This window comes from Vicugna pacos, chromosome 18, assembly GCF_048564905.1.
Source record: "Vicugna pacos chromosome 18, VicPac4, whole genome shotgun sequence".
NCBI lineage: Eukaryota > Metazoa > Chordata > Mammalia > Artiodactyla > Camelidae > Vicugna > Vicugna pacos.
Window position 1 is genome coordinate 18,807,420 of NC_133004.1, and position 15,107 is coordinate 18,822,526.

Below are 15,107 nucleotides of genomic sequence, written 5' to 3' on the forward strand. Positions count from 1 at the left end.
TGACTGCACAGCTTGAGCACACCAAATGCCACTCAACTGAATGCTCACAAATGGTTAGAACGGTAGAGTCAAAAAAAAAAACCCCAAACATCACTCCAGGGGGTGAAGAAAGGAGGTGAGAGGTACTGTGTGAGCCCGGCTCCCGGCTGTGCCCCCAACGCTGCCTGCTTCAGTCCAGCCCCTGACCACCACAGGCCGGGTTGAAGAGCTGAGTTGGGAACCCACGATCCCAGCTCTCATTCCCTCCCAGGACCACCTTTTTCCCACTCAAGGCTTTCCACCAACTTGTACCCACTTCCCAAACACAGGAAGGGGGCACCTCCTCCCAGGTAACTTGCATCCATACCACCCCCCAAGCAGAAATACTCACCCTTGCTTTTTGGTAGTCTCCTACTGTGAACAGATGTTCCAGTGTTCTAACCCAGCCTGGGTCAGGGTAGTGCTCCTTGTGTGGAGGGACACCATCCTGACACTGCACCCCCTTCCCGTGGAGAGAGCTGGCCAGGGAAGACCCCCATCACAGGGCAGCAGAGCAGCCCACTGACCCACGTCCTCCCAGAATGAGACAGACTGTCGCAGGTGAGCCTGGAGCACATCATGGCACTGGTGGCCACATGCTCCAGACCCAGTGTCCATGTACCCAATGAGCCAAGCAGGCTCTGCAGAGGGGTGGGGGTGACTTTCACAATGTAGCCATCAGATGCTCCGTCAAAAAATAAACCTCCTCCCTGCAGAAAGTGGAAAGAGGAAAGAGCTCCCAGTTACACTTTTCAGAAGGGCTGACTTAAGTCTCTTGGTACATGCAGAAGGGCTGAGGGAGGGTGGGTACCACCACCAGCTCTCCCTACGTGTGAGTAAAGCCAGACCCTGACCCAAAAGCCAGCACGCCCTCCTCTAAGGACCTCATGGCTGCCATGTGGATACTGTCCAAGGGCCTTTCTTTGCTCTAAGTAACTCCAAAAGAGGGGATTGCAGCTCCTCTGCACTCAAGCACCAGGCTGAAGCTGCTGACCAAAACCCAGACAGGCAGCCCTCCAGAGAAATGGGTGCAGAAGAGGGCAGCTCCAACACACAGGAAGGACACGTGGAGCCAAGAGCAGACGACTGGACACATCTGGCTCGAGCCCATCTGGGGGTCAAGGGCATGCAGCATGTCACATGCCCAAAGTCAAAGGGAGTCCAACAGCAAGTCACATCTCTAGGATGAGCTCAGAGATGGACCCCCATGTGTCACCCCCACCCGTGGAAGCCTCAATGATGTCTAGTGCACCGGGGACAGCAGAGACCGCACAGCGGCCGTCAGGAGGCAGTCTGTCAGGTTGTTTATTCCCACTCAACATATCCCAGAACACATGGGCAACTCTGTACATCTCTAGGAATTCACAGCTAGCTCCAAAACAATAGAAATGTTAAACTACAAAAGATGAGTTGTATTCAGCAAATATAAAGGTAACGTTAGGCTGTGTCAGACGTTCATTGGACTATTTACAGCTCCTTGGGGTAGGTTCAGATCTCGCCGGCCTCCTTTTCCTCCGACCTCCGAGAAGCGGCCTTCCCGTTGGCACTCTCCAGCCTCCAGTCGGTGGTCCCCCGCTCATTCCGCCCGCGCTCCCAGGACTCCTCCCTCGAGGCCCGCTCTCTGGAGAACCTGGGAAAGGGAACCAGAGGCTCAGCGAGGGCTGGCACTCCCTTCTGGCTGCAACTCAGGTACCGACACCTTGGACCAGGTCAGGGAGGGCCAAGACCCACCATAGCTAGGAGGGCCCCCAGCAGGCCAGAGGGCAGACCGGCCTGCTGTCTTGTGCTCAACCCGCTGACAGGGACTGTGAGGCAGCCACTAGAAAGTGATATTTGCAAAGGTTTCCAATAACAGGGAAGGTTTCACCACAATGTAAACAGCACAAAGGAAAATACAAAAGTTCACACGTGGAACATGATCCATTATATAAGTAATGGAAAAAACAGTATTTAAAATCAATCTTACCAAAGCCTACAGTGGTCATCTCTGAGTAAGACTATTAGTGGTGGGTTTGTTTTTCCCTTAAAAAACCATGACAGAGGTAAGGAGGGGCTCTGTGTACCAAAACGACAGTGAGCGTGCTGCCCTGAGCACGCCCATGCCCATGTGGGACCCTCTCTATTGCCCTCCACAGTCCCAGTCCTGAATCCATCTGCTGCTCTTGGCTTAAGGTTCCTGGTGCCTCAAGGTCTTAGTACTCAGTCCCACAGATGACAGACCCCCAGACCCTTGCATACAAGAAGGGGCTCACTCCTGGTTGCAGCTACTGAAGGAGTCAGAGTAGTTACTTGTATTTTGAACTCCGGTCCCTGGATGCCCGGCGGTGGCCCCGGCTGTGGCTTCGGGAGCGGCTTCGGTGGCGCCGGTGTCTGTCTCGGGACCGGGACCGGGAAGACTTTCGCCGCTCTCTGGAGGTAGATCTTGACCGCCTCCGACGCCGGTCCCGGGAACGCGACCTGCAGTGGACATGCTCTGCTGATGCTTTACTGCCGTCTCTCCTATTCTCCCACAAACTGACAACTTGGTCTTAACAGTCCCATCTATTACAAGAATGGTTATGGCCAGACCCTTCCCACCGATGCCTCCTGAAAATTTGCCAGGAAATTCCCAGCTGCCCGACAGACAGGCCTCAGAGGGGCCCTGATCGTCCCCTTCATGGACAATGGACTCCCCATCCCCAAGCTGCACTAGTCCCCAACCTACCCCAACTACACACAGGATTTGAGTCTCACCCATGTCCTGTGCCCTTTATGAGCCATCCCTGACCACCACATAATAACTGTGACGTTACCAATGTTGAGTATTAAGAAAAACACATGCGGAAAAGAATATCTTACTGAGAAGGCTCTAACAGATCTGGAAACCTACCTCCTGCGATCTCTGGTTCTTGATCCAGACCTAAAATGGAGAAAAAGATGAATAATTTCCCCACAACAGCCCCTTCCCTTACTTTTGAGGGGAGGTACGCCAAGTCCACATGGTGAAGAAGGGCCAACTTCCAACAGAGACACGCCAGGAGGCCTGCCCCCAGCCCCAGCCCCCAGGGGTCCATGCTGCACTGAGTTTAACTAGAGGCTCTGCAAACTCTTCACAGTGGACACCAGCTCAACTATGCAGACACTCACATGGCAGAAGAGAGAATTGAGAAGAATATTCACCTTCCAAACACAGGTTCACTGCCAGTGAGGGTCACATGAGCTCCTTAGGAAACATTATACAATCAGCAACCCAAGAAATGCACAACAAGGTGTCATTTCACACCCTGCTCTAAGAGGGTGCCACCAACCTGTGCTGAGGAGGAAGTGACAAAAGATGCTCACACACCATGTTGCCGGAGGGTGATATGATAAAGCACCTTGGAAAGCAATTTTTATAAAATCTATCAATATTTATATATTAAATTCCTTTATCCCCATAATTCTAAGTAATGTTATAAACCCTCAAAATATACAAAGATAATCACTAGAGTACTCATTCAAAAATCGCTTTATAAAAACTTAGTCCTCAAAAATTAAAATGCAAAGGCAACAAAAGCAAAAGCCAACAACTGAGACGTTAAGACTAAACAGCTTCTGCACAGTAAAGGAAACCATCAACAAAATAAAAATGCAACATACTGAATGGGAGAAAATATCTGCAAAACACGTATCTGACAAGGGACTAATATACAAAATATATAAAGAACTCATATAACTCTAAACAGAAAAAAAAATTCGATTAAAAAATGAGCAGAGGATCTGAATAGACATCTTTCCAAAGAAGACATAGAGGGCCAACAAGAACATGAAAAGATGCTTAGCATCACTAATCATCAGGGAGATGCAAATCAAAATCATGAGATATCACCTCACACCTGTCAAATACTATTATCAAAAAAGACAAGAAATAACAAGTGTTGGCGAGGATGTGGGCTTGTACGCTGTTGGTGGGAATGTAAACTGGTGCAGCCACTGTGGAAAAACAATGTGGAAATTCTTCAAAAAAATTAAAACAGGCCCCCATCCCAGTCCAGCCAGCTCACTCTGGCTAGCTCCGGCCTGGGGCCACCCCCGACACACCCCGGCCAGCTGGGGTACCCGAGGTGCTGCCCACGACCCTCTGCACCCCTGCGAACACGGCACTGCTAGCGGCGCGCAGCACGCGGGCCAGTCTGCAGCCTGAGCGCCATCTCTGCGCCCGCTGCACCCTGCCTGCCGTGGCCTTGCGGGCTGCGGGTGGACGCAGTCCAGATGCTGCGCACTGGCCCGGCTCTGCTCCCCGTGCGCAAATTCACAGACAAACATGAATGGATAACGAAAGAAAACGGTGTTGGAATAGTGGGAATCAGCAATTTTGCACAGGAAGCTTGGGGAGATGTTGTTTACTGTAGTCTGTCTGAAGTTGGGACAAAATTGAACAAACAAGAGGAGTTTGGTGCTTTGGAAAGTGTGAAAGCTGCTAGTGAATTCTATTCTCCTCTATCTGGAGAATTTACTGAAATTAATGAAGCTCTAGCAGAAAATCCAAGACTTGTCAACAAATCTTGTTATGAAGATGGTTGGCTGATCAAGATGACACTCAGTAATCCTTCAGAACTAGATGAACTAATGAGTGAAGAATCATATGAGAAATACATAAAATCTACTGAAGAGTGAAAATGGAACCCTTAAATCAACTAGTTTGAAACAAACAAAAAAATAAATTAAAACAGAACTACCATATGATTCAGCAATTCCAATTCTCAGTATTTACCCAAAGGAAAAAAAATCAGTACCTCGAAAAGATACCTATACCCCCATGTTCACTGCTGCATTATTTACAACAGCCTAGACATGGAAACAACCTAAGTGTCCACTGACAGACAAACAGATAAAAATGATGTGTGTGTGTATATATATACACACAGATACACACACACACACACACACACACACACACACACACACACACAAAGGGGTGTTGTTTGGCCATTAAAAAAAGGAAATTCTGCCATTTGCAACAACATGGATGGACCCTGAGAGCATTATGTTAAATGAAACAAGTCTGATAGAAAAAGATAAATACAGTATGACCTCAGTTCTATGTAGAATCAAAAAAAAAAAAATCAAACTCATAGACACAGAGAAGACTGGTGGTTGAAAGAGGTGGGGGAGGGGTGTGCAAAAAGGGTAAAAGTGGAGGGTAATAAGGACAGTTGAGTACAAGATCACTGCAGGGTGCTGTGTAGCCATCAAGAGCACACCTGCTATGGGAAGGTCTTACATGTGGAAGCCATGTACCTGTGCACACAACACATCCCACGACAGTGGTCACCTCTGTATAAAAAGACCCTTGTGTGTTTTGCTTAATACAGTTCTGTATTGTTTTAGTCTCTTTATAATAAATCAGAATGTTAGATAATTAAAATAATGAAAATACAAAATACACAACAAACATTTGCCCAGAGCGATCCTGAGGAATTCCTTCAGGAAAGCCGTTCCTGGCCTTTCAAGGACAAGCAGCTGTGTCCAACACGAGAGCATGGTCACTGCTGGCTCCAGCCTCTACCCTGAACTCTGACTAGATTTGAGTCTCCACCTGGATGTCTCTTAGGCATCTCAAATATGGCCAGAGCGAAACTCTATTCCCCAGCTCTTCCTCACCCCAGTACAATGCCCCTAGTGGCCCCCACCTTCAGATCAGAAACCATGAGGCCAGTTCCATTCCCCCTCCAACCATCTACCAGCAAATCCTATCAGCTCTATCTCAGAACACATCCAGACCCTTCCTGCTCTCCCATGGTTCAAACTGCCACCTCCTTGGCCCGGACCCTCCCGGCCAGCTCATGTTCTCACTGCTTCCACCTCTCACCCACACCAGAGCCTTTCCCAGGTGGGTCGTGCCCACTGTGGGTGTGACAGTGTGAGAGTGGGCTCCCTTCCGGAATATCAGCTCCTGCCTATCTTCCGGGCCAAGTGCTAAAACCACAGGAGGCATGAGCAGCAGGTCCTTCTGAGGGCCACACCTTTACAGGCGAGAATGAATTCACCACAGCTGTTCATGCAGCTTGGATGGCACTGTCCTCGCCACACAGCTGTGCACAGGTTCTCTGGGGCCAGCCAGACCTCAAGCGTCACAAGCAACGGGGCATAGAAATGAGGAGTGTTTCCCTAGGCCACATCACAGTGGGCTCACCTCCTGCTCAGCCGCTCCTCCCGCTCCCTTTCCTCTCTCCTCCTCAGTCGATCCTGATTTCTCTTCTCTTGCTTTTCAGCCACAGTTTTCTAAATAAGCGAAAAATTGAAAGATAAAAGGAAGTTACAGAAAGTAGAGTGCAAAAGTTGTTTAACAAAGTACCTTGACCTTGGTATTGACAATTTAAGAACCTAAGATAAACTCAGGACACAGAAACACAATTCTTTTTAAAATCTTTTAAACGATGGAAAATATGTGGGGAAAAAAAAACTATTACAGTTTATAAATTCAATGACAAACTGTGTATTCTAGAAGGTGCTGTACTTGTAAGTCATAGAAAGTTTATCACATTGCTTCAAATCAATCCAGAAAGTTACTTTTTTACCCAAAGGAGACTCCACAAACTTTGTGTAAAAGAGAACACGTGTACCTGACCAAACACATCTTGCTGCTGGGAGGCAAGCTCTCTTGCCAAGGAGCACCCTGTTCTGGGATGCTGATGACCTCACGGGGACAGCAAGCCAGGGAGGTGGACCATCAGCTCCATACTTGTCGCATCAAGCTCAATTGTGCTGAGTGCAACAGAAAAGGAAGCCCAACAGGCAGGAGTGGCCTAGAAACCCCTCTACTGGAGCACCATCCACACAGCTTAGCTCAAAAGACCCCCACATCAGAACCTTTCAATGCTCCCATCCCCTCATCGCTCTGCCAAGGGAAATGAAGCCCCCAGAGGGTAACGTAGGGGGAAGAGTTAGAGACAAAGGTCTATGGGGGATGACTTTAACTCTCAGGCCCTCTGGAAGAGAGGGCATAGCAAGGATGGGGAGAGAGGCAAATTTTCCTCCTCAGAGCACTCTCAGGTGCAAGAACCTTCCCACCTGGCACCTCTAACTCTTCCCCTCTGATTTTGTTCATCTGGCCTGTGGTCTGGCATCATCTCTGCAAACCGTCCCTGTTCCCTAAAACACCATGTTCCCCTACCTGACAAAAGCCCTGCCTCTTACCATCTTACGTCTACCTTGGTGTGGGGCCCTGTGGTGTGAACACCCTTGGGACCACTGTGAGCAAACCCATCTCCAATTAGGGCACAGGACTCCCACCCTCCTCATCGTTAAGAGGTACACTTCCAAATATATTTTCTGTCAATAGTTTAATGACTATTTATCAAAATCCATAATTTATCTGTGTTGTTCTATCAACTACATGCTGTTCATTAGACCAATGATAAAACATGATTTCCACATTAAGTTAATACTTAAGTTCTTCAGGTTTCAGGGGGGGAAGTTTCAGTATATCCTGATGCAAAGATACATCTTAAAAAAAAACAGAACGCTTTCAAGTATAAAAACTATTAGGACAAAATTTGGGGATGTTATGGAATGAAAATACAATTTAAAGGAAAAATGGGATGCAACAATTCCAACTGCTAAGGAGCAGATTTTTAATGGTGATGGTAGTTGATACCAAATTGTTATTTTATATTCTATTGGGTACATATAAAATACTCTACATGTTTTATGCTGATAAACATAATTTAAAAAATTCCAACTTAAAAATGTGTGATAAAGAGTATCATCTTCCAAAATTCTACTCGGAGCACAGGAGCAAAATGTTTCAAGATCAGTGGTGAGAATATCCTCACTGCCACCCAACTCCCTCTCTTAGTGCCAAGTCACACATCACCTACTGTGGAACCCCTCCTGTGTGCAGGGCTCTGCCACCTGTTGCACCTTCTTGAGGGCCACAAGGCCCAAGGCCTTGACTGTGGTGTCCTACAGTCAGATACCATGTATCTGTCCTTCCACGGATGTCAGGTGTCTGGAGAGAAGGCCTGCATGTTTCCTAGCAGCCCATCGTAGGGTCTAGTACCCAATAGGGAAGGTTCCGTCAGTTTGAAGAAGACAACTCATAATATATGAAACCTGTTTAACCCTCCTTCTCAGCGTTCTATACCTAGGATATCTAATACTTTAAAGCCTAACATGAGGAAGGGACAGAGGCATCAGTGGTGGGACAGGGCTATCATAAAACCCCCTACCATCTTCTCGTCCTTCTAGCCTGATCACCCCTCCATGTGTTGGCCTCTGTCTGAAAAGAAAAACTACAGACTACTTACTGGCTCTTTCCCATCTCCAAATAAGCTTTTCCAGAGGTGTGCAAGAACTGTCTTGTACCCTGGAACCGGATATTGTCATTTTCTTCTGTACACAAGGGGTTACAGACTAAATAAATACCGAAGGCCCTGCTAGATTCTGCGATCTCAGGTCTCTTACGTGCACAAACTGATGAACTCTGAGTAGTTCACCACAAAACCCAAGGCATGATCTTAGGATCGCAAATTAAGGCTTTCTACAAGCAAGGAAATGTGAAGGTGATCACAAGACTTTTCAGGTTTCTTCAGAAACACAGGACATTAACATACCCTCAATTGGTCAAGCTTCTCACGGATCTGAATGAACCCTAAGTGTAACTTGCCCCCGAAGTGGTCTGCAAGACGACGGTCATTGTCATGGAGACCAAGGTAGGCTGAACAGACCTCACAGACACGCAGCTTCTGCTGTTGAAAACTGGATGCAGGCATGGAATTTCTGTATTCTTCCTGGAGAACGGGAACAGAGTGATAAAAGTGAGGTATACTCAAATACTACCATATACTCAACCCCTAAAATGTAAACATTTGAATGGACTACAGAGATGACTTTTAAATACACAGAAACTGAATTGTTTACAAACCTTCAGATATTTGGAACCAAACCAATGTTAACTGTTTATGTAAGAAATGAACAGTCATGATTTCAAAGCAACAAGGGGTATTCAGAATACTCAAACAGGATGCTGTGTGTTCTAAAAAGGCTAGCAGGGAAGGAAGGTAGGTCTCTGCTATGGTGGAGAGCTCTAGGAGGACTAGAGAAGAGGTGAGAATCTTCAACAGGGGCCTTAAGAAAAGAAAAAAACTAAACCAAATAGTCAAGCAAAAAACATAAGAGAATCCATGAAGACTGTCCCAATATCCAGGAAACTATATCCCAGTGCAGCCCTGAGAGTTAAAATTCAGAAGGACAAACACATTAGACACTTTCTTCAAAGGAAGGGTGTACAACAGAACAAACAAAACACTCTCCCTCCTGCAGCCAGTGCAGTCTTACCCTACTTACAAGCAGTCACTCGGCCTCAGAGCAAAATACTCAAAATACAAAAGAAAATGAACCAGGACAGGACATCATTATTGCTGCTTGTGCTTAAGTTAAAATGCTCCTTCAAAATCTAAGTTTAAGAAATGCATTTCAATAGTCATTTATCCTTAAAGGGAAGACGGAATGTAATCATCTTCCATTAATTCACACATTCCAAACATTCCCAGGGAAATGCAAATTAAAATAAGTGACCACATCATTCACTAAATTGGCAAAGATATAAAGAAAACAGGCACTCTCACACACTGATGGCAGGAGTCTCAGTTGCTACAGCTGCCACAAAGTGCAACTCAATAACGTGTCTGTACAGTGGGATCATAAGAAACTCTCCTTCCAGGTGACATCCCAGGACACTCACACTTGCACCAAAGGACAGGTGCAAGGACATACACAGCAGAACTGGTTGTAAAATGAGAAACCATCAGTAACCTAGAAAACCGCTGCCAACGGACAGCCATGTGCCCCCAAAATGGAGTCCTCCAGCAGTCTAAATGAACTAAATGAACATATCAACTAATGAAGTAAAGCAACTAAATGAATGCGTCACTGACTGAACACATCTGCCTGAGGATTCTTGGAAGGAGCTCACCAACAACACAGATGACAACACAGAAAGACCTGCAGCGTTGACACGGGACTTTTAAATGCCCAAGGTGCACACGTAGTTTACAGGTACACGTGTCCTATGAAGTACAGGGACAGCACCAAAGATTATGTTAAATGCACGCTCTCATCTCTGGGTGGGGAGAGAACTGGGACTAGAGAAAGAAACATCGGGAACTCAAGCTTCCATTATAATGCTACATCTTTCATTAGAAGGAAAAAAAAACTGTAAGCCAAAGTCAAAGTGCTAAGTATGGTGGGTACACAAATATTTGTGATACTATTCTGCCCCTTTCTGTAGTTTTGAAACTTTGAATGCCATCCTCTAATATCTTTCAAAATAAATTGTTAATTATGCTGAATGAGAAAAGTCAATCCCAAAGTTTACACATTGTATGATTCCATTATATAGCATTCTTAAAATGACCAAAGCTTAAGAATGGAAGACAGATTAGTGGTTGCCAGGAGTCATACAAGTGAGCATGGCTACAAAAGGGCAGCAGGCAGGACCTTTGGAGAGATGGATGTTCTGAATCAGTGTCAGTATCCTTTCCATGAGATGTTATGCTATAGTTTTTTAAGACGGTACCATTGGGAGAAACTGGGTAAACAGCACAGAGCATCTCTCTGTATTATTTCTTAGGACTCCTAAACAGCCTTGCCCGCTAATGAGGGCAGAAAGGGCACTACAGAGACCAGCACTGCCGAGGTCTCCCCGACACCATCTTGTCTTGCCTGGTGGTTTTAAGGAAGGGGCACTGCCACCTGGGGGCACTTGCGTGATGGAGACAGGGGACAGTGGCCAAGGCAAGGACACTCGGCAGTCCTGGGCATAAGCAGCCCTGTGACCCATATCCTTCTGCCCCTTCAGCTGTCTGCAGACATCCGAGTGGTGACTCCCTACAATTACTTTAGCCTACGCACAAACCTCAGAGACACCTAACAGTTTCTGGTGACTGCTCTGCTCTTCAAAGCAGAAGGGCTTGGCCCTGGGATTCACCCAGAGGCCAGAGCTTCCTTCCTGACCCTCTAGCCTTTCTGCTGAAGCTGTCAGCAGTCCAGGAGGCCTGACTTTTTTCTACATATAAACACAAATTTCCTATTTAAGTATACAGATTTAGACCCTCTAAGAATTTTTATGTAGGACTTACATAAACATACAAGGATTTAAATTCTGTGCAAAACGCAGGACTTAAATATGCAGGTTCACATTGTGAGTGCTTGTCTCCTCCCCTCTTTCTGTTAAGAATGGGCTATATATATCACCTACAGACGTCACGGAAGGGGGTGCTGGGTGGTCAGGGGCACAATGCATCAGCTCAGCACCATCTCCCCACAGACAAGCGCTGCTGACCTCAATCTGGAAAGCACTCTTGACAATGATCTCTTCACTTACATCACTGCCTCAGTGGGTATCACTCCCACACCCACAGGTCCTGGGCACTATTCATGCATTCAGTTTATCATCACTGAGCTCCTACTATGTGTCAGACACCATGAGCCAGGGGTACAGCAACAACCAAAACCAGCCCTGCACTAGGGAGTCTACTTGCAATCTCACCCCACTCAGCCTCCCTACCCCTCCGTTTTGAGAACCTTCTCATCTGGGTCTCAGCTAAGGGGCCTTCCAGGATCACCCTGCCCTACCTGGAGACACCTTGTACTCCAAGTCACTCTCAAACCGAGATCACATTTATTTTAAGCACCCATCTTCATCAGTCAATCTTATCCGCTGCTCACACCTCTACTCTCTGGACCTTGCCCCACACCAGTGCCATCTCCACCAGAGAAGGGAATCTCCCAGCTTGCTCATAACTATAAAAGTGCCTGTCACACAATGAGCACCAACTAAAGCAACACACCTATCCATGTCTTCCTCTGACTCTACCATTCCCACCACTCTAGAAGCCAACCCAAGCCACATCCAATTCCAGTGGTGAGGACCGGAGAACCAGAGAGGATCCAATAAAGAAAATAATCTAGGAAGAAGACGGTTGTCACTGATAGAAACACTGGGTCCTAAAGGCACCTGGCTGCCACCCCAACCGATACGGATCTCTCCACTGAAGACATGGCATCACTAAGAACACCAGGCCTTATTCTCACAGCATCCACACAAGTCCAGCCCAATCACACAAGCTGACACCCACCATGGCCCCTCAACTTCATGGGAGCCAGAGGAACAGACACGAGGTGCTCACTAACACTCCCCCACTGACTTTTACACTCAGGACTGCACTTCACACATGGAAATTATGCTCAGAGCTGGCAAGAGACTAGTCTGAGGCCACACAGGGGTCATGGGGGCAGAGCAAAGACACAAACTCAAGTATGTGCTGACTCTCAATCCTACTATCCTGCCAATATACCACCCTATTTCCAACTCCTTCCCAATATTCAAAACATGGAGGCACAGCTTAATTTTAGCCCAAATGGTCAATTCTCTGAAGTTACTAAGTTTCCTTCTTCTCTAAGACATTTTTCTCACCAACCTCAGCCTCTTTTTTCTTTGCACGGACTTTCTCCACTTCCATAAGAATCTTTTGGGATTCATCCACATTTCCTTCTGCTCCCAGCTGCTCAGCTTTAGCAAGAAGTTTTCCTATTTCTTCGTTCAACTCATGTACTTTTTCCGCCTGGGAGAGAGAAAAACAATCAGGTAAGCAGACATCTAAAACCAAAAGACTTTTTTGACAATGAGTGTGTATATGTCCATGTATGACTGAAAAATTGTACTGAACACTGGAATTTGACACAACACTGTAAAATGATTATGAATCAATAAAAATGTAAAAAAAAAAAAAAAAACCAAAAGACTTTTTAATGCAAAGAAAATGAGTGTTTCACTGCATTTGTTTTTTTCACCGAAAATAAACAGCCTGAAACCCTCACTGATCATATGCGAATTCTAACGATTACCACACCCCTACTGCCACCACTGAGACTGACCATAAACTAAACCCAAGCACTGTATTGCAATAAAAGCAGCAGCACCTCTTACTTCCCACAGATTGCAAGGATCATTGTGTTGGTCAGTTTCTAGGCTGTCTTTTTATGTCTTCTATTACAGATCATTCTTCCAGGTAAGGGTAATAAAATGCGTGCATTTAAATTCATACACTTACACTGTAAGCAAAATGCCTAATTATTGGGATTTGCTGTCAGAAATAAAACAGCATCTTTGGTCCAGTTAGCAACTGCCTATTTCCTAAGAAATGCTTTTATAAAACTGAAAGGAAAAAAAACACTGAAGAGAGTTCTGCTGAAGAGGCAACAAGAGTAACTCAGACGACACAGGTCAATTCTAAACAGATCTACTTTCTTCTTCCATGATATGGATGCACCATAGTTTAACCATTTCCCTACTAACTTTCTCCCATTTCCTATTATGGAGGAACATTAAAAAAACAAACTTCAAAAAACATGAACGGTGTCGGGAGGGACAGAGGCTACAGCCCCTTGGGGTGAGAACTTGGTGATGGCCTTCCCTCCTTAGAAGAACAGCCAAGGCTCTAAGTACCATCCACCCTAAAGATGCACAACCATTGCTGACAGTGAGCTGCTAGCTAGATGGCAGCCCAGTTTTCACAAGACGGTGATTTACATCAACAACTTGAGGCGAAGGCATCCCAAGCATACCTTTGCAGAAACTTCTGCACTGATTTCCTCCTGCGTCTCTGCCAGCCGCTTCTTGGCAAGCTCAGTTCTCCGATCACACTCAGCGATAAAGGACTCCAAGTGATCCATCGCCTGGTTCAGGGGAAGCAGAGAGCTACAATCAATGACATACAGACGACCCCAGAACTCATCTGTTCGATAGGAAATACACTCCTGGGTTGATTTCTTAAAGCCTGCGGGTTCAGTGGGAAGATCTTAAACTACACTACAGCTAACATGTCCACAATCACATTAAATCAAGGGGCTTTGTAAAACCAAATGATCGTTCAGAAGCAAGGTCTTCTCAACTGATTTATTTATTTCCAAAATTTTCAAAAGAACCCCCATCCCTCAATAACATTTCCAAGAAATCTGTGAGGAAAATTAAAACACTTGGCCATAACTAACAGTGTTCTCTGAGGGACAGAAAAGGCTAGACTGAGACTAATGTTAGAGGCCCTCTCCTGGTGAGTTGTGGGAGATGCAGATGATGTACTCACTGGTCTTTGTGAGCCACGTAAATATTATTCCCTCATGTTCTGAGGGTAGAGTTCCCCCTTCCACCTCAAAACAAAACAATAGAACAAATGTTACTGAGAGCTGTGAACACGTTTAGTTATTGCCTACCATCTAAAGTAGCGGGAAAACTGGTTACTACTTACCCAAAGAGATAAAGGAAAAGACACTCTGAAAAGAGTTGGTGGAAAACAATAAAATACTAATTAATAAGTGTTGACAAACGCCAGGCAGTTAGTTTGCCCAAACTAGTCAAAGGCCCCAGTATAACTTCAGATAAACATACAAATAGGCCATCACTTTTCCAACTGTCAGGCACCTCCTAAGTTACACCAGTGAGTCAGCCTGCTAATGTCAGCGTCAATTAAATACACAGCAAGTGAGTTTAGCAGTGGATGACAGGGTTAGACAGTGTGATCTACCACCAAAAAATAGCGAAAAGAAAGTTCTGAGTGAAAATGATAATAAGGCAGATGAAAGTTAGGCCAACACACCAAGTGGTGATAATCTATGTCCCTCCCCCCAAATATGGTCAGGAAAAAGCAGGTCAGCTGATAAGAAAGCACTCCACAAGGATTAGTGTGACCTGACAGTAGGGACACTGAGGGTTATTTTGTCCAGAAATCTCAAATACTCTCTTCAAATGAATGCATACATGGGAGTAGGTCACAACAGAGAAGAGGCTCTGTGATGGTGCCATGTCCCCAGGATGCTGGAGAAAGGCTAAAGCATCCTCATCCACCAAGGCCAACTCCCACATTTCACTCCACGCATTTGGAATTGAGGACCTCTTTCCTGTCGTTGGTCACCCCAATAACCTCGATAAACATTTCACTGTGTTAAAGTCAAATAAGCAATATAGTAAATTACTGGCATTTGTTTGCCTGCATGCACTGCATTTCCAGAAAATACATAGAGTTGAGCTCTGCTGACAGGTAGGGAAGGACTCACCAGGATCAGAGATC

General features: G+C 45.9%; 1 protein-coding gene and 1 pseudogene across 7 annotated transcripts in view; one reads left to right on the forward strand and one right to left on the reverse strand.

The window, feature by feature from the left end:
- Positions 1-1,299: 1,299 nt before the first annotated feature.
- Positions 1,300-15,107, reverse strand: part of LUC7L (LUC7 like) — a 37,772-nt gene continuing 23,964 nt past the window's right edge. For all 7 annotated transcript variants that reach the window (XM_072942271.1, XM_072942269.1, XM_072942272.1 and 4 more), the window contains 7 exons: positions 13,609-13,719; positions 12,462-12,605; positions 8,595-8,771; positions 6,173-6,261; positions 2,888-2,917; positions 2,308-2,475; positions 1,300-1,648 (listed from right to left, as the gene is read on the reverse strand). In XM_072942271.1, coding sequence (XP_072798372.1) covers positions 1,507-1,648; positions 2,308-2,475; positions 2,888-2,917; positions 6,173-6,261; positions 8,595-8,771; positions 12,462-12,605; positions 13,609-13,719 — 861 coding nt within the window. In that variant the 3' untranslated portion in view covers positions 1,300-1,506. The remainder of the gene's footprint in view (positions 1,649-2,307; positions 2,476-2,887; positions 2,918-6,172; positions 6,262-8,594; positions 8,772-12,461; positions 12,606-13,608; positions 13,720-15,107) is intronic.
- LOC102541122 (glycine cleavage system H protein, mitochondrial-like) lies at positions 3,145-4,653 on the forward strand (annotated as a pseudogene).